A 19,740-nucleotide genomic window follows, 5' to 3' on the forward strand; every position below is an offset into this window, starting at 1 on the left:
GGGAGGGCAGAGGGAAAGGAGTTATTCTGGCTAGTTCTTGAAAGAAAAGGGTTTCTGTCTCCTTGTTATGGTTTTGTTTTACTTTTTTATTTTGATGTGAAGGCCAGACCCAGGCCTTCCTACCTGAAAAATGGCATCTTAATATATTTGTGTCAGGAGCGTAGCCTGACTCACCACGCTAGGCTAACGGCATAATCTGTGTGTATTCAGGTTGTGCTTCCTCATTACTTTCCATGCTGCTTTTCTGGGGCTTGTGGAAGCAAAAGGCTGTGACTGTGTTGGTGTGTGGCTGGGGGAGGCCAGGGAGGACTCATTCCCTTTGTGCAGGTGTCCTCCTGGTGGTCATACAGCAACTTCAGAGCGAGTTTATTGTGGTTTAACGATACAAGGGTTTGGGACACTTTTGTTTCCCTCCCCCACCATCATGCGTGGCTTCAAGCCTAGGTATTAAGGTACCGAGAGGTACAGCAGCTGCAGGGCCAGTGGAGCCAAACAGCTCCTCCACCTCCGGGCTGCCAAACTTCACTTTCATGAGCTGGGGCTGCCAAGCAGATGATGAACTTACCTGCTAATTTGCTAGATGTTACCATTGCTGTCTTAACTCTTTGGAGCCAAATGAAGTAGTACACCTGGTCAGTGTGGACATCTGCCTGATTAAGATTTTGCACAAATAATGAATAAAAGTAATATTTTTGTTGTTTTTATTTTTTTCCAATGATTTTTTTTAATCTGCTTTTACAGAACAATATTCTTTCTCATGACAAATTAACCTATTTATTTGTATCATGCTTTTGGATAATACCATTTATGTTTCTAGAGAGGAATGAAGAAGAAAACTGTACATGACACTTCCAATTTTTCATTTGACTCTGTTCTTATTTTTTTTTTTTATTATTTGACATTGATACAAAAAAATAGTATCTTGATTAGCAGCTTTGCTGGCAATCCCACAAAACTGTAAATAATACTTTAATCTAAAAGAATGCACTCCTACAGACACTAGAGATAAAACAATATATACAATTTAGACAAATAAATACATAAGTACAGCCAGTCATATATAATGATACACTTAAAGTTCGGTTACTGTTGACAAGCTTTTCTAGTTAATTACATTCTTCATTTACAAATTGCCATTGCCACCTATGTTATAAAGACAAAAAAAAAATCCCTACAATGAATCAAAATTGATACTCAACATTATTATTAGGAAAGATGGAAAATGAATCTTGAGACTTCTGTCTAAATACTGTCAGAGATTTAGCCAAGAAAGTGAAAAATTCCTCCAAAAGCGAGGCGTTTTTCCCCATAGATTATTAGCTCAATATACTCTGTTAATGTACGTTTTGAAATCAAAATAAGATTATACTCACACTTTTGAAGTGACTAGAAGCTGGACCATCTTAACCAAATTTTGATCTGCCACATGCCCAGTGAAACAAAATGGCCTTTAAGTACTGAATACTTTTGGTTAAAGGAAGCCCAATGCAAAACATTTTATTTAACAGTACTGAAGGTGCCACAAATATTTCTGAGTGGAAGGGACAGTAACTCCCATACTGCTATGAGTAGCTGTATTGCTCCCTTTCTAGCTCTAGGTTGCAATACTGCAGTTTATGAGCAAAGGGAAAATAAATCTGTTTATACGCGTTTAACAATCTAGTGAAGTCTAATATCAGAAAATTAATAGAAGTAGAAAATTAGGCTCTTGTTTTCTTTTTAATTCACTTAACAATAAAAGAAAAAAAATCTTGTACATTCAAAAGTTAGGGCACACATGCCTAAGGCTCTTGAAACACTGGACAAATATAATGCCTAACTCAGCTCCATGCACAACAGAATACTACCCAGCAAGCAGACTCTATGCATATATACAGCTGAATACAGAAGAAAATGTCTTAGAAATATGTACATAAGTTCCAAGATGAGCATTTACATTTCTGTTGAAGATCTATCTATTTATAAATGGCAGGAAATACATTTTTCAGGTATTATTTTCAAGGTGTACCTTCCAATCATTAATGCAGTCTATTTATTAGTAGGGGAGAAATTCAAGGCTGCTGTGTTACTCGAGCCCTGAGGTACCAGGACCTGGGAGCCCTGCTGTCCTCTGGGTTACTAACCAAAGGCCACAAAAGTGTCAGTGGGAGAAGAAAGGCCACCAAATCCATTTGGCTGTGGATTCAGAAACCCCAGATTACAGCACAGCACGGACAGACGGGGAAGTGATGGCAGCCTGTTGGCTGGAATTCTTACAAAGCGTGCCCTGGTAGGGCTGCGCCCGTGCTCTGTGACTTAAATGAGGGCTGGGGATGAATTCCACCCTAGTTTCCCTTCCCAAACTGCATTTTCTGGGGCCTCGATAAGAAAAGCTGAATTTCATTTGCTGTGTATTATATACATATATTCGTATGTGCAATTAGAAGGACCTTGTTTTGCTGGAGTTTTGAGTTTGACAGGAAGCAAGAGCAACTTTAACAAGAACTAGGTCAACTGGGGAAGGATAAATCTTAATATGCTGCAAGAGATTCAGTATTTCTTTTATAAAATTACTGATTTTCACATACGAAGGATGCACAAGCTCCTGTTGATTAGCAGTAACTCCTGGGCTATCTATTGCGTAGCTTCACCTTTAGATTTGAAGTATATCTCTCAGACATCTAATGCTTGTGGCCAGGTGCACTTCACCTTATTTACAAGTAGTTCCTTTCAAAACAGTGCTGCATCTGTGAATAGGACTAACGCTTTGTCTTTAAACTGCAAAGCTTTTGGGGTAGCATCTTCATTCATTTGTTATCATTACAAAGTACTATGTACACCTATGGCAAAATCAGTTCAGAGTTTTCCTTTAAATCCTTGTTCAGTTAATTTCTGACAACTCTATAGACATCCTGAATAACGTACAGTCTTACCAGTTTTCACATTATGCATATCTCCAGCTGAAACGTATGAGATTTTTGTGCATGCTGTGGATGGTGTGAGTACTCTACAGCTAATAATATATTTGGTGAGTTTTGTACCTGTGACTTGCCTGTGAATTCTTCATTCCAAGATATTTGTTAAGCAACGTCACATTTTAGTTCTTTGTTGGAAGGTGATACTGAGTAGGGATGGCTTGAACCTATCAAAGAATTTTCCAGGAAATAATTTTCATCACATTTCATCAACATTCATATTCAAAACACATCAGGACATTATAAAACTTGACTAAAATCTTGTGTATTTAATTTCTACCACATGCTCTGGGGATCTCTTGAGTTCTGGTTCTTTTTTGAGCTGGACCTCTGAGTATTGGCTCTAATGGAGAGCTACAGATTTGTAACAAAGGTTTGAAGGTTTTTTGTTTGTTTTTTTTTAATAAGTTATTCTTAAGTTAATAAGTTTAATAAGTTATTCTTAAGTTAATAAGTTATTCTTAAAAGCCCTCTATTTTTTTGTATGTAACTGTTATGTACTCTGTAAGTTCTTCAGTCGACAAAAAATGGGTGGGACAAAATTCTGCTTGTCTAAACCACTAAAAATATGGTATAATCTCATTCGTATATGCACTATAGCAAAAAGTAGTTTACCCTTAAGAAATGTTCTTTTGTCTTTACTTTTATTTATTTATTTATTTTTTTTTCAGGTACATAGTTTACCAACTGATGTTGAAGGAATACGATGCTTATTAACTGGCAATCATATATTGCTATATAAGATACTCAATCATCTTAAAAAAAAAAAAGTCTGTGATAGTGTTATTGGACCCATTAAAGTATTCCTAAATAAGAAGAGATCCACATGCACTCATACTAATGAGAAATGTTGCATTTGATTTAAAATTAAGATATTCATACTCTTATCACAGATATTTGAGATGTATTTTCATACACCTCTGCTTTTTTATATTTCATCTACAGATCCTATTTCATTTTAAAAATTCACTTGGTATTTTAGGGGCTACTTTTGGCAGTAGAAAGAAGTGGGACATTTTCTGAAATGATTTAAAGGGATGTGATTTGGGGGAATAAAAATATTCTTCTGTGTGTAGGTTTCTTTCTAAGGCCTATGAGACTTTGATGTTCTTACCTGTCTAAATTCTGCTACTGCGCCATCTGTAAGCTGTTTGGAGATTGCACACATTGTACTATAAGACACAGATGCTAAGGTAGGTGTGTAAGATCAGTACAAATATATACAGTTCAATTTATTAACAAAGCTCTGAGTAGGGATGATTGTAGGGTGTCAAAAAGGGATAACAGTATATTTGTAATTCTTCATTTCTTAGGCCTGAGTCTTACCTCAGAGGCTGGGGCATGAACTGTTAAGCAGCTCATGATAGTTTATTACTGTCCGTTTATGTACAGATGCAGGAGCTGATATGTGTGACAGAGGATAATATACAAAATCTGAGATTTGACTCTAGATCCTTTCGATTGGTGTAATGTCCTTATGAAAAGAGCCTGAAGTCTGTAAACCAGTAGTCAAAATGAGAATGAAAAATCAGTCATTAAAAATCCTCTCACAGTAATATCCCACAGTTTAACCTGTAAATCAGTACATCACTTTGTCAAAAAATAACCAGACTAAAGCAATATTTAAAAAAGGTATTTACATCTGTAAAAATCTTAACATCTAAGATGCTTCTTGCTTGACATGTCATTCCAAATTCTGTGCATTTCTTCTGGTGTTATCTGGTGCACTGTGATCACCCTGCGGTACCTGCACAAGCTGTAGGCCATTTTCCAGTGGTTGAAGCCACTGTTTTGGAAGGGGTGAATGCCCAGCTTCCGAAGACAGAGTCCGACGTACACGTCTTCAAGATGGAGGAGTCTGGTATGAAGGGAGGTTTTGTAAATCAGTTCTGCTACATCAGCTGAAAAAATGTAGCCAGTGCCTGAACAGAAGGGCGGGTAATTGCTGTCAGGATACAAATCTCTTGGCATGTACCACTTGCTGCGAACGTCTCGTATTGGTCCTCCGTTTATAACGTAACCGGTGAAGTACCTTCTTCTCGGCTTGGTGTTGGGTTTGAGCAGTTTATAAATAAGATTATCCATATTTACAAAAATATCACTGTCTGTCTTCATAACATACTTAGCTTTTGAACAAAATGTTGCTACCCACCTCATCCCCATTAAAGTTTTCAGAGTGAGGTTATGATAAGAGTCGATAAAATCCTCTACAATAATGTCATGAAAAATTTGGCTTTCTTGCTCTACCATTTGATTTAACACGGGATCTGCATTTTTTCCAAGAAGAAATAGCGTGGCAATTTTAATTCCTTTAAAGTTGTTTTCATCTCCCCACGTTTCTCGAATTGCTTGCCTTGCATCGAATTCTTTGTGAGTTGTGCTGATAAGAATAACCAAGAAAGGGACACTCTTCTCGCATTTATTAGGTTCGTTGATAAGAAAGTCAAAGGAATGTGGATTTATAGGTCGAGTTCTTATGTTGCCAAAGGAAACGTTTTTTCTGGCTATTGATATGCTATTGAGCTGTCTGTGGCCAGTGTAGGAAGAAGTAGGACGAGTTATACTTAAGTACCAAAGAGCGCTTGCCCAGCAAACTACTGTCAAAACATACAAGCACGAGACCTTTGAAGCCATTGTTCCTGTAGCTCTTCTATTCAGCGTAATGAATAAACAGCCTTCTCACCATCAGTGCACCGATATCCCAGACTGGCAGCATATTACCAATGAAACTGGAAAGTTCGATATAGAAGAGTAACTCTGTAATCATTCATGGATCTTGGGTAGCAGCTATTAACCCTGATGATACTCAGCTTTTCTTCTTTTACTAGCAGCAGCTTCCATTTCTTGGAATTCTCTGTTATTTCTGAAAAAGATGAAGAAAAATTTTCCATTGCTACATCATAAAAGCCTATGGCAATAAAAGTGAGCTGGCCATTAATAAGCTAAGTCTCTTAATGCATTTCTTGGATGTCCTTTTTATTTCTCATGAGGTACCACAGTGCAAGATAGTGTACTAGAAGAAAGCAGTATAAGTGAAATAATGCTTTTAAGATTGATAATTTCTCATATATATATATATATATATGGTATATCTCATATGATATATACATATATAAAGATTAAAATTACTTGAAAAGCCAACATGCTGTGCGTGATTAAAAAATCATTTTCTGGTTTCTAGCATTTTTGTGCATTTTGTTCTGGTTTCCTACTTTTTTTTTTCTTTTTTTTTCAAAATATGCCACCGAATATTTTAAAATTACTTAATGAAAAATAATGTACTTTATCTTAGGATTAATAGTGTCAGTGGCAACGATGCACGTGAATATCTACAAACCCTATTTAGGCTAAATGCTGGTAATGTCTGCCCAGGTAACAACAGCCTACTTTGGCAAGAAGAGAGAATTGTACTGATGGGTAAACGCATAGCAGAGGACAGAGGAGAAAGGAGGATATGTGTGCTGTCTTACCATGTAAAGATCAGCACCCCAGTAGACTCTGTAAAAGTCTAGAAGTATATTAACACGATTCAGTTAGTCCTGTTGGAAGTTATCCCTCCTCATCCCTTCCATGCAAACCAAGCTTTACTCTTCCTAGAAAGACATCGCTGGCATGCTGTATGGGGTAAGTCACGATGGCAGCCTGGTAGCAGTTGCATGGCTGGCCGGCACGTGGAGCGCCTGTGCACCTCTCCGGTCCTGCAGTGCGAGCCCTGCCTCCGGCACGGGGGGCTTTTTGGCTTCCCTGAATGCATGAATGTGCCAGCCCTGGAGCTGGCTTTGCCCTTAGCATGACTCCTAGAAGCCAATTCTGTTTATCATCATTTTTGGGAAATGAGACAAGCCACACTAAACCTTCAGGATCAGTGCTGGGTCTCCATGACACACGAGTTCCTGAAGAGTGCCTGTAGGCTCCACGTTCCTGGATTTTACTGTTACGTTGCTTCAGAGCTACAGGATAGTAGAAATTTGCAACAGATGAGTTTTACAGAAGTCTTTGAAATACTAAACATTTACTGTGGATAGTACAACTCATATGGGGATTCAGGTAAAATGATAGAAGCCCTGTTGTAGAAATGTCCTTTCTGGTTCCATGCTACTGCAGCATGTTTGGATTAAACCAAAATGCTTAGGAAGCCCACGCCTCCCATGTATTAGGTATTTATGGTCTCTTCTTCCTGAATAAAAGCAGATGAGAGCATGGCCTGGAGGTGCCTGGAGCAGGGTCCTCTGCCAGGCGATGGGTTGCTTGGCTTTCGGACTGACAGCCCCAGCTGGGCAGGCTATCAGGCTGTCATCCCGTGCCACTATGTCACACTGAGGTGTGAAAACAAGAGAGAAACGATCTAACATTTGATAAATATACACATATAATCTCCCACAAAGGCTGATAGATCCTCACAGCTGGCACTGTCCTGCTAGCCCTGGTCCTCATTAGATCCAAGGTCAGCTGTTTAATGACCAGAACCCACATGCCCCTCTCCCCTTTTTTCAAAATAGGAAAATGAATTTGTGGCTTGTTGAGAAGGTTTTTCAGTGTCCGTAGGTTTTGCCCTATAACCCAGGCAATTTAATGGTGCAGACATTATCTGTCATCTCCTTTGCTACTTGTTGCAGAACTTGGGATTTGTGATCTTTTCCCATTAATCAGTAGCATTAAACATTTTGGGAGCAGTATTTTTAAGTGAGGCCTTACTCTTAAACTGTCCTGTTAGGCTGCAGAACACAATGACCTCAGCACCCACATATGCCCTTGTAAATAAACATAGCCATGACAAATATATACACGAATGCCACTTTAATTCTTGGAGAGCACATGTGTCCTGTTGTAGCAACCCACTGGATGCAGTGGGACACAGTTCTGAGAAAGGCAAAGCACACCCTTGATCTGCAGCTTTTTGCTGGCTTCATTGTGAATCTCTGATAACCGCCCACACTGGAAACCTCACTGGGGAAAAAGACCAAGTGTGAAATGCCACAACATAACAAAAAGAGAGCAATTAGTTTAATATCTAGAAGGCTGTGTTAATTAAGAAATTCAGCCACCATGGATTTGAGATGTGGAGTGTGGGCTTTGTGGGTCAGTGCATTTAAAGGACTCAAGTATTTGTGAAACCTTAATGCTGTAAATATTCTGCACATGGTAGATTATTTTAGGAAACCATATATTGCATTCTCTAAATGTGTATATTTTTCTGAATCTCTTCTCTTATAAAGGCAGGTGCATTCATTACCATGAGTACTGTGCAGGTAACTGAGGGAAAGGGAGATTGTAGCCAGTGCGTCTTACACACTGCAAAATTACAAAAAATAGCTTTTTAGTCCTGTAATGTCATGGCTGTGATGTCCAATCTGTGCTGTGAAAAGATTAGAGGTAACAAAAGTCTTAGAGCATTTCAAAGAAAGATTTAAAGCTATTCTAGGGAAAGTTGTTGGTCAATTATGAGATCTGCAGATACCGGTTTTCCAAAATGAACATTTCTTATACTGGTCCTTGGATTTCTGTCTCTTGAAACAAATCTGATTGCCATGCTATTAGTAAGAAAAGTCTCAAGCTTTGCTATGGTAGATGATTGTGAAAAGCAAATGTTTAGTATTATATTTCCATCCTGTGACTTGAAGTCGTGTGCTTAATTGTGCTGTTCACAGCTCTTGCTGCGCAAGCCAGAGAAGTCATCCGGCTGCAGCCCAGAAGCAGCCCTGTGTAACTTCTGTAAGTAATTGTCCTGACAGAGACTGCAACTATTCGCAGCAAACCTTTTACAAGCTGACTGCACATGGAGAATAATCCTCCAGCTAATGAGCACATTTGAGAATCTTGCTAACTGTTCATGGGCAATTTTCAGGCAGACGTAAAAGGAGTTCAGCAAATGCCACTCACCAGCTGCAGGACTGTGCCCACGTATCAGAACACTGCCGTTTCTGCTCAGAGGTTGCCGGTCTTTTTTCTTTCAAGAATGCCCAGGTCAGTCATTGTGTGTAAGTGCAATTGGATTAACGTAACCAGATCGTGGTGGAGGAGTATGACGGAAACCACAGCTCTTGAGGCCTGGCATGTTGCTGTAGCTGTGATCTGTACCATATCACGTGCTGCTGCTGAAGCAGAAGATAGGTGCTGAGGGAAGCAGTCAGGATGCTGAGCTGTGGGCAGACCCTGGGTGTGAAGCGCAGGGAGGCGGCAGCTGCTCGTCCTGGCACCCGCGAGCCTGCCAGGCAGAGCACGACCGAGTCAAATTAACACTGCACATCTCTGCCAAAATGGACCTATTACTTTCCCTGAAAAAAAGGAGGGAATGCAGCCGCTAAATTATTTAGTAAATGTAGCAAACTCTCCTCATTTTCCCTGAAGATAGATTTTTGTAAGTTTTCTATAATCATGGCTTTCATCTGTGTATAGACCAAGACACTGAAATGTCTTCACCATTTATGAAATCCTTAAATTACCTAAGGAAAAGTCTGTGATTATTGTTGAGTCTTGTTGAGAAGATAATTACCCTAAACATTAAGAACACATCTACAAAGGAATCTGGGGACACTGTTATGATCTTGGCTGTATGTTTTCATAGTAATTTCTTGAGGAAATTCTGGACAGATGGCATAGGTGATTTAGCAGGAGATTGCGAGCTCTTCTCTAGCAACTTCATTTGAAGGTTTCTCAAATACTCCAAATCCTTTTGCTGTGCCCAAGTGAAATGGGCCTGAAACTAAATCAAAGCTGCAAAGGAAGACCTTTCTTTCTAGAATATATGTGGAAAGGGATTGTAATAGAAGTAGAAGCCAAAGTCTCGGCCTGTGGGAGGAAAGTACAAGCGTTCATTTCAGGTCCAGGTTTTTTAGGAAAATCAATGCTTCCACTTTGGGAGGTCCCAGCTGTCATATGCTAAAAGAGGCTCACTTCCCTTCTGTGCCTTCAAGCATTTTCTGAAAATCAGATTGTGTTTTAAGATATGCGATTTGTACATAGAGAATCATTCCTTGCTCACAGAAACATTGATGATGGACTTTGCCCAGGGCAAATGTAAGACCAAGTATTTGCACAAGTGGTCCTTTCATGCTAACAGTTCTCTTTGCATGAATGCTGATTTGCAGAAGTTTTATGCTGTGTTCCAACACTGAGAGGAAGAATTGATCTCTGGAAATCAGTTTGGGATTTATAAATTATTTTTCAATATATACTACGTATTCTTAATACCAGTGAAAAGTAGGAATGACTATGGATTAGGGAATTTTATGAAAAGGTTCTAAATCTTAGATAGAAAAATGCAAGTTCTAGTTAAAATTTGCAGCAAATGTTCCCATGTTACTGAAACTTCCCCAAACTTTGAAGAGCTACTGCTGTCTTTTACCAGTTATGTTATTCAAACTGAAAGTGAGTCCGCTTATGAGTGAAAACACTACTCTGTGTTTTCAACTTTATATGTTTTCAGTGAAAACGTCTATAAAAATAGGATTTTCTTTTTTTTTCTAAGAACTGCTGAGACAGCTTACGTAAGTCAATTAAACTATATTTGCTTTGCTTTGCATTTCTCTTTCTTAAGAATGATCCACCTATTTTTTCGAAATCGAATAATTTACAAGTTAGAAAATTAACAGTTTCTACCATGACTAAGCTGTGAACTCAGTTTTGAATCACAGAAGATCAAGCTGTTGGAAGAAATATTTAGGAATATTTGGATCCACACCAACATCAGACTTGCCATGACTTGAGGGGACTGGGACAAGTTATTGGTTAGGAAACATAAGCTTGGCATAAGGGACGATTTCTTGGCTGGTGATGTCCTGAGGTGGAAACTCAGTGTTGATTTGAGCAGCCTTTTGCTCTGGCTTGGACTGTACTTCAGGAGACTTGAAGCTATACAATCCCATCCAAGTTTTGCAGCTTTTAGCAGGGAGAGGCTTGAGAGCTACTAGGTCATTCCCAGAACTTTCGGTGACTTTGATAGGCAGAGAGCGCTCCTCTGAGAGTTAGGTGATAGTAATCAGCCTCAGTACGACTTGGGAGCAGCTGTCCTCTCTTGGGGTGATGAGAAATGCCTGCACCAGGTGTGGCTGTGTGGGGTTCTGTACCTGCATTTTCTTGCTAATAAACCTGACTGAATAAAACCAGCCTTGGAAAACCCCCAGTGCTGCTGGTGGAGGAAGAAGTAGTGATAGATCAAGATTCAAGCTTGCCCAAACTGGACACAGACTGTCTGGATTTGGGTATTTCTTGTGAGCAAAACATTCACAGTTGGTTTGCTAAACAGAAAAAAATTATCATTTCTTAAAAGTGTTGTAGGAAAAAGAAATATTTTTTTAATCCTGTTTGACATGCCTCAACGTTACATTTTCAGTAACCCTATTGCTGTTTCACGGTTCTTATTTTTTGTTAAACATCTCTCTTAACCACAGTCATCATGTGTTTGTGACAGTGTAGTCGCCCACATCTCCAACTGTGGTGTCACACAGCTGACCTCGTGTGCTAGGAGATGAAAGGGCAGGCCCCACTCTGGGGACCAATTGTAGGGTGGGTGGGTTTCTAAATTTTAGCAAACTTGGTTATGCTTGGTCAGATATTAATCTAGATGCTTAACAGCTACATTTTACTGAATTCAAAATCATATTAGGATTTGGGATGTACCAATCTGCAGGCATTAGTAGGCATTTTAGGCAAATATTCTTAGCACTAGCTAAAGGGAGAGAAAAGAAATAAATAACTTGAACTGAAATAACAGAATAATTTTAAAGTCTTCTTTTTTGCTTCTTCTTTTCTTCTTCTTCTTCTTTTTTTTTTTTTTAAGTTGCCCAGGAGATGTCAAGTGTCATGCGCTTTTTTTTCCCATGAATGCTTTTCAGAAACAATTTTAAAAAACACTTTGTGACTTCATGTGATAGGTCATTTGTGATTACATCAATCATGCCCTGTTACAGCAGTAACGTGTAAATTGCATCCCAGTATGGTTATAAACTGATGCAAATAACATATTTCATTTTGGGTTACCATAGCCACAACCATCATTTTCTTTAGCTATTGTGCTGTGCTCTATTGTGAAATCTCACAGCAAGGTTCCTTAGCTCATGTCACCACCAAATCAGTTACAATATTTTTCATCTAATGGAAGTTTAGGATGAAAAATAGGGCTTTGAGTTTTTTTTTGTTTTTTTGGTTTTTTTTTTCCTCTGAAGGGGAAAGCCTTTAGAAAACAGCTTTAACAAAATATGTGTTAGTCATTAAACAATTTTACATAATTCATTACCAAAGTCAGTAGGTTAAATTACATTCAAGTAATGTGTTTGAAATCAACTATACTGCTGTTCACGTCTTAACCGTCTTAAATTTCACTATTTCATTTCCTTAGTTTTCATGGTGATGTCTGTGATGTGGTGGTCTGGGTTATGACACTAAGAACAGATGACAATGGCTGTGATTATACAGGTGCCTACCCTAGCAGTACAGCCATTCTTAATTAATCTTTGTCACAAACAGGAGGAGTAACAATTAGGTGAAAACTGGAACACCTGAAATCACACTTACAAGGTCTGTGGTGATGGTAACTCATTGAACTGGATAATGAGTCTGTTTCTCATAACTCTTGTCCTACCCGGAGAGCATTGGAGGAAAAACACAAATTTCAACTTTTGGATTTACTGGGAAAAGTTCTAAAAGGGTTTTGAACCTGCTCATTCAGGTATCTGCTGTGATGCTTGGGAACTTTGCTTTTTAACCTAATCAAAACTGGGGACAGCTCAGGCTCCAAACATTGGTTATTGCTATATATAAATACGTATTTATAATCTCAGAGTGTAGCTATTATTGATTGACATTTACTGAAGGGATTCTTCCCTATCTCAGTTGTATAGGTACAATGACTATATTTGTTGTAACGAATTGAGAAGAGAGCCAAATCTTGTAATCTGAAGCTATTCCTGGGCTTTTTTTTTTAGGAGGACATTGATTTCTGGAGACTATGAACATTATGTCAGTATTTCTCTTGAAGATATTAAAAGGTGTAACATGAGTGTAAGTATGTCTCTTCCAAGTGATACATAGAGGGCATTTTCCATTTGTACTGAGGCCAGAGTTTTGATGGGCATGTCCAGTCCTCAGTGCAAAGCCTTAGTGGCCAAACTCTGCAAGTGTTAGATTCAAAAATCATATGTTCTTATTCAAGAAAGATGCCTTATAGCTGTTTCATCATCTTGGGATGTCTATGAGATGGTTGCTTCCTTGTTCCAGAAAGGGAGCAAAGTGTATTCCTAAACCCAAAAATACAGTTGCTCAAAATCAGAGGTATTTTTAAAGGCTAAAAAATGGCTTGAATTCACTTAATTTCTCATTTTCTCCACAACAATAAGACTAGAAACTTTTTGCAAAAAGTGAGTTTAGTGATCACAAAATAGCTAGCTACAGCTTTTTATCTGTAAGATGTCCAAGGACACTGTTGGATGTGGTGACACTGTGACTGTGGCCATGTGGGCATTTATTTTCTTTTCTCTGGAAATATTTGTTGTGTCAAGAAGGTCCCAGAGTCTAGCTCTGTCCATTCAGGAACAGGTTGCAGTTTTTTCAAGTTTGCATTACAGTGGTTAATGTGAAGCAGTGCTGTGGAGCACCTTTCACTATGAGTTTTATATACATTAGGCTTGACTGTGTGGAGCCAGGAGTTGGACTCACTGGTCCTTGTGGATCCCTTCCAACTCGGGAGATTCTGTGATTATATGACTGAAGCTTCTAATTCCCTTGGTGGAGTAGCTGTGATCCATTTAAGGCAAGCTCTTTCTTTCAAAATCACACCTGCCAGTCTCTCACAGAACTGTAACATAAACAGTAAATATATAAACTAAGGAGTTTTGTCACCGACCTGGAAAATATGAGGCATACTTCAGCTAGATGACTTATTCTCCAATATGTGAAAAATATTTCCTGGACATACACTTTTTTGGGGAGGTGGTAATTGGTTAGTCATGGCTGAAATTCCCCAATTTTTGGAGCGCTTTGTCAGGCACGGCTTTCTGTCCCCGGGGCGCTGCCCTGCTCCCCTCCCACCTGCAGTGCTTAAGGCTGGCAGGGCTGGCTGTGCCTGCTGGACGGACACACGTTACTTGGTAGAGAAGGAACAGGGAAAAGTGGGGTTTGCCTCCTCTTTCCATGGGGGGAATGGCGTTGTGCTGGCTTGGCCGTGAGCGCATGGAGGGGTGCTTTGTTGTGTGCCCACCGCTGGGGCAGGAGCTCTCCAGCCCACTTGGGGCAGCTCAGTCCAGCTGAGGCCAGCACCCACCACTGCTGCCTGTATCTGCCTGCCTCTACAAAGGAGACTGGAAGTATGTTTCTTTTCAGTCATAACTAAATGGCAGATGGGGTTTTGTTAAACTTAAAAAATAAATGCAATAAATGAAAATCTGCTTTTACTCGGGATTGAACTGAGCTGCAAAAGAGTGTTTTTGCCAAACTACTAACATTTGAGAGGAAGGTAGTGTCAGGCTCTTTCAACCAGCACATATGGAGCATTTAACAGACATGACCCCAGTCAGTTTGTCAGCATTTAGGTTCCAGAAGCTTACCGCTGAAAGGACCATTATATGACGTTATACTTGGACATTTACAGAACATTCACTCAGCACAAGAGGCTGTCTCTCCTGTGGCACGGATTTAAAAATGGGCTCTTAGCAACTGAAGATTTTTGGGTGAATCAAATGAAGGAGTTGATGCTGAAGTAAATGGGTAAACATATATCCTTGTGAATCCAAAAGAGTAAACTTGTCCTCGCTTGCCCAAGATGTTTCAGAAGATCAGGAAATTGTGTCCCCAAGTGAGAGGAGTTTGACAATACTACTGGGGATCATAAATGAGTTGCTGCCTCCTCAGCTAAACTGCAAGCCCATCCTGGGGTATCAGTGATGCTTATAACTTACATAGATGCTTACATAGTCATCCTCTTCCCCCAAAGCGTGTCTTTTTAATACCATTTGATTCCCATTGTGAAAGTTGCAAACACTGTCCATTAGTCTCAGTGAAAGAAACTTGGGTGTCTCTGCAGAAAGCAGCCAGTCAACAGGTTTTCTGTTTGTGATCAGATCAGAGTTTCACTTGAGGCCTGTGGGAGTTGTTGTAGGCAAAAATTGAGGAAGTTTTCTCACAAACTGTTATTGGGGAACAGTTAATAACTCTGCCTCCCGGCTGGACGGAATGTGGCTGATCACCTGTGGTGTCTAATAAGGCTGCTGGAAGAACTGTATTCTGGTAAAGAGTACATCTGAAATCCTATTTCAACTCACTTTTATCACCTATGTCATTAGAGATGTTATTCATATGTACTTCTGAAGTTTTCACGGGGGAGCATAAATTTCAAATCCCAAAGACCAGCGTGAGTAGTCAGCAATACTAACTCTGGTTTCTTACATCTTCTGTCTGTGAGTCTTCCTAATTAGGGGTATTTGCCAGGACTGGTAACTAGGAAAATAGCCGAGCAGTTTTTCCTATAGTGAGTGCACGTGTATTTGTCTTTCTTTCCCTAAGCATAACAGGGCCCATGTCTGTGGGCTCATTATGCTGCCAGCACACTTTCCCTTCTTTTTTTCCTGTTGTGACCATGGAAGCATAACCATTGCAATTGTGACTTCTCAGGATAATTGGAGACTCTCCAGTTGGCTTCTCCACCTGTAACCACGTGGTCCCTAGTGGGCTGATATAGGTGTAAATGGAGACTCATTGTCTATATTGAAGGATTTCTCAAAACATATGCAAAGCAGCATTATATGAAGGATGGCCTCAAGCATATTCAGAGTTGAAAAGCAGGGAAAGCAGTCTTCTTCCTCACAGCTTGACGCTTACCTAGACTCTACTGTGGTGTGGGTAAAGCCTGTGGTTACAGTGCTGCTCCAGAGATCCCACAGCGGCGTGTGTGCAGCATCGCTCAGGGCCCTGCTGCTGCGCTGTGGTGCGTTGCACTGGTGGTGTCCCTGGCCCAGGGGATGGGCGCCCACCCTCATGCCCATACAGCTCAGCAGACTCAACTCTCTTTCTACCATGTGCTTTTCTTTGGGATGTGTTGGCTTCTGCTTCAGTACAAATGTATTGCACTGCTGATAGAAATCAACTCTGTGAAGCAATAAATAGGAAATATGTTCTGTCACTTTGCCCAAGGGGAATCATATCATACCTTAGTTATCCGCGTATTGAAGGCCAAGCCTTAAGGAGAAAGAAGGTACATGGACGCAGTGTAAAAATATAGATTGCTTCTCTTAGTTCTCCATCTATGAACCTTCAAGAGCTTTACAAACACAAGCTCACTGAGAAGCTGTATACCCCAAGGAGGCAGGTAACACAGTAATAAAATCTGCCAAGCAAGTTTAGGGTCCAAAATCTTGATATACACCTCAGGGTTGTAAGAATTAAATAGAGCTGTTTCACAGAGAGACATTCTTCTGGGAGACTGTTTCTTATAGAAGCAACATAAGATTAAACCCTCCTTTTGTTCATTTTCCAAACTTTCGGGGTTTGGGTCTTTAAGCGGAATCAGAAGAGATTGCTATATAAACAACATGACCTCAGACCTTCTCTGGAGAAAGGTGTTTGTTTCGTATCATCACTAGAAACAACAGGGATTCTCCTGAGCATGTTTGAACTCTGTGCAGGTCTCCCTCAATGTCCCAAATGTTTCCTCTGCTTTTGGCAGTCTCCTCTCAGTGTTATTTTAATCTGAGGTATCTCTTGAACAAAAGAGATTTTAAAGTACTCAGTAATCTGTGGTTTGATTTATTTTCCAGCTATTCTGATATCAAAGGCAGCATGAAGCAAAAATGATATGAAATGCAATAAACAGCTGTCGGGCCAACTGTTGTGGAATCACTTGGGCCATGGGAGAGACATAGCTTCACGGGTGAGTCCATCAGAAGACACAGCCAGTGATCCTTTGGTGCTTTCTTTCTGTCTAGTGAGCAGAAAGGTGCACACTGATGCACTCGTACGGAAAAAGCCAGAAATCACGAGGAGTGATGCAAACATCAGCACCCCTTTGCCCTGCTGTGAGGGAGGAAAGAACTGGTTTCCTGGCACTCTCCCTCAGAGACGGGTAAGGGCTGCAGGAGAGGCAGGGGATGTCTGCCCGACCCGTGCCTGGGTGCACGCTGTGAAGCCCCCCATGCAGTGTGGCTCAAGGTGAGGGAAAGGCAGACAACCTCAGTACACACAATTTCACATTATTCTCTAAAAGCCTTTCTTGCTACTAGTGCAATGAAGAGTAATACCCCACAGCAAAGGCATGTAAATAATTTCTTGATATTTTCTTTTGACTATGTGGTAACAACACACATAGTCAAAGAGCTGCCCAAGACTTTCTAAAGAGAGCTTCAATTTTTTATCATTCTTTCATGCTCTAAGAAAAGCCCTCTTTCTCTGTCATTTTCTATCAACAAATTAATTTGCCAGCCTGTATAGCTCAGTGTGCACATACTTTGCAGAGATGTTGCCATCTGCCATTTAGTTTCTTTTCTAAGCTGTGATCTTAGACATACATTTCAGGGAAAAGGAAGCCAAGTGGTTGAGTTTATTTTCCCTTTGTGCGAACAACAATGGGAATAATTCCAAAGCCAGGCAGCAAGGCTGCCTTAAATGCCAACTGCAAATCACCTTTTCAATGAGGCATTAATTCATTCTATGAAAAATACACATGAATTTGGGAAAATAATTCCATTCCTGTTCTTCCCCCTGTGCGCTGGCTGGATCAAATAAAGGTCAAATAGCTTTCCAAAATGATCTGCTTTCAAATTTCTTATTTCTTTAACTTTTCCTAACCCCTATTCCTGATCATCTTCCCTCTGTCTCTACCCCTTGCCACACCTACCTCCTGCAGAAAAGGTGTTTTATTTGTTCATTCACATATGACAATATAAAGTTCATACGCTCCCTTTTATTTTTGGTCAGTTTAAAGATTGGCCACACAAATTTGCTGATGGAAGAGCTGCGGAGCAGCTGAAGGGGTCAGAGGAAGGTGCTGTGGGGTGCGTGGCAGGGCCAGGCTGCCCACCCTTGGGTCGTGGGGCAGCCCACGCTGCCCATGGGGACATCCTGCACCTTGGCTGGGCCATGGCCCTCCGGTAGCCAAGCCATGGCACTCCAGTGGCCAGGCCATGGCCCTTGAACAGCCAGGCCATGGCCCTCTAGCAGCTGGGCCACAGCCCTCCGGCAGCCAGGCCATGGCCTTCTCGCAGCCTGGCCACAGCCCTCCAGGGGACAAGCATCTCTTGGTGATGGGGAAAAGTGACAGTCCTCATGTGTGGGCAGGGGCAGTGAGGAGGAAGGGTCGCTTTGCCTCTCCTCAGCTGCATGTGGCTCCTCTTTGGAGAAGTGTGCTTCAGTGCCTGAGTGCTGCATTAGAGCAAGCTGGGAGATGGTTCTTTGTGCCTGCACCTGGGAAATTAGAGCCACGGTTTGTGTGTGTAAGCCATCACCACCACAGAAATATCCACGTGTTAACAGTCAATGATTATTTTTAGTCAGATCCATTCCCCAGTCAGATTTGCCTCCCAGCCATGCAAAAGTCTGGATCAACATAGCTAAGGGACATCAGGGGCCTGAAGCAAGAGGCTGGGGCAAAGCAGGGCAGACCCCTTTTCATGGCCTCACTCCTGCCTTAAATGACTGTGAGAGGGCTGAGGGCTCCCCTTTTTGTACCTGAGACTATAGCAGCGTCCCCAAGGTTTCTTTCCACCAGAATAAGACCATACAAATAGATCCTCTGTTCTTGCATCAGCTGAAAACAAGTAATGTAACAAAAAGCCTTTGCTTGCCTATTAAATATTTAGGTTGAACTTTCAGTGATGGCTGGGATGTTTTGGAAATCAATTCAAGTATTTGAGAATTAAGAAACAAAACAAAACAAAACACACTTATCCTTTTTTTGATTTTTTTAAAAATTTGTTTTCACAATATCTAATGATTCTTTGTATCCCTTGACTCTCCTGAGATCACTTCAGAACTTAAACTGGAAACATAATTGGATTTTAAAAGGAAACTTGTTCATGCATATAGCAGTTTTAAAGGGCATGAATAGTACAGTGTTTGAGAATGTGCCACTACTTGAAAGATCAATGTGATATTCTGATTTTGTTGTAAAATGGAAACATGGTGAGGGGCTGTCACAAGCTTCTGAATCAGCCAGATTCTTTTTAGAAGCAGAAGACAGCTCTTGGCTCAGGTAGGCAATTCTCCCACACGTGCCTTTGCCAAAACAGAATGTGTATGTCAGGGCTTTTTTGCTGTTGTTTTTTCCTCCAGATGGTGTAACGAGGGATAGACTGCTTGTCACTTGCCAAGGGTTATATAATGTCGTGGCAAACTGAAATCCCAAAGCACAGTTTTGAAGATAGCATATCCATATCAATCACTCTCATCAGGTCCTTGCACTTCTCGCTTGTAGGGTCAAGCCTCTGTCATCAGGCCAACTGTATTAACAAGTTCCATCCAAATGTTTTGAGAGTGATGAAATTCGGTATGTTTTCACTCCAAACATTGGTCAAAGTGTCCACCATTAGGATGGTAAGAGCCAATATGCAGCTGATCCTTTTTAGTTCTGTACCTCAAAGCTAAGTCACTACATTCCTCAGGTTGGCTTTGGTTTTGCTTTGGATCTGCCTGTGATTTTTCTCTAGTGTACAATTTACTTCCATGGTTGCAATTAAATCATTTATTACCTTTTGAAAAATATTTTGGCTTTGAGATTTCCCAGGAAACTTTAAAAAATAACTTCTTGCATCTAAATGAAGGTATATAATAAATAGTGATAAAAGTGAGGTAAGGTAGATCACCA

General features: G+C 40.4%; 2 protein-coding genes across 12 annotated transcripts in view; one reads left to right on the plus strand and one right to left on the minus strand.

The window, feature by feature from the left end:
* Window positions 1-855: 855 nt before the first annotated feature.
* Window positions 856-19,740, minus strand: part of B3GALT1 (beta-1,3-galactosyltransferase 1) — a 160,829-nt gene continuing 141,944 nt past the window's right edge. For 8 of the 10 annotated variants that reach the window (XM_080601021.1, XM_080601020.1, XM_080601024.1 and 5 more), the window contains one exon: window positions 856-5,817. In XM_080601021.1, coding sequence (XP_080457147.1) covers window positions 4,608-5,588 — 981 coding nt within the window. In that variant the 5' untranslated portion in view covers window positions 5,589-5,817 and the 3' untranslated portion in view covers window positions 856-4,607. Of the gene's footprint in view, window positions 5,818-8,834; window positions 9,160-19,740 lie in introns of all 10 variants that reach the window. The other 2 variants (XM_080601017.1, XM_080601018.1) reach the window with 1 other exon arrangement.
* The window catches only part of LOC308198518 (uncharacterized protein), a 196,227-nt gene continuing 185,725 nt past the window's right edge, over window positions 9,239-19,740 (plus strand). Inside the window, exons 1-3 of one of the 2 annotated variants that reach the window (XM_080601043.1) lie at window positions 9,239-12,621; window positions 12,878-12,953; window positions 16,868-17,004. In XM_080601043.1, coding sequence (XP_080457169.1) covers window positions 16,889-17,004 — 116 coding nt within the window. In that variant the 5' untranslated portion in view covers window positions 9,239-12,621; window positions 12,878-12,953; window positions 16,868-16,888. Of the gene's footprint in view, window positions 12,622-12,877; window positions 12,954-16,037; window positions 17,005-19,740 lie in introns of those variants that run through there. The other variant, XM_080601044.1, reaches the window with a different exon arrangement.

The sequence above is a fragment of the Anser brachyrhynchus genome, assembly GCF_964034855.1.
Source record: "Anser brachyrhynchus genome assembly, chromosome: 7".
Taxonomy (NCBI): domain Eukaryota; kingdom Metazoa; phylum Chordata; class Aves; order Anseriformes; family Anatidae; genus Anser; species Anser brachyrhynchus.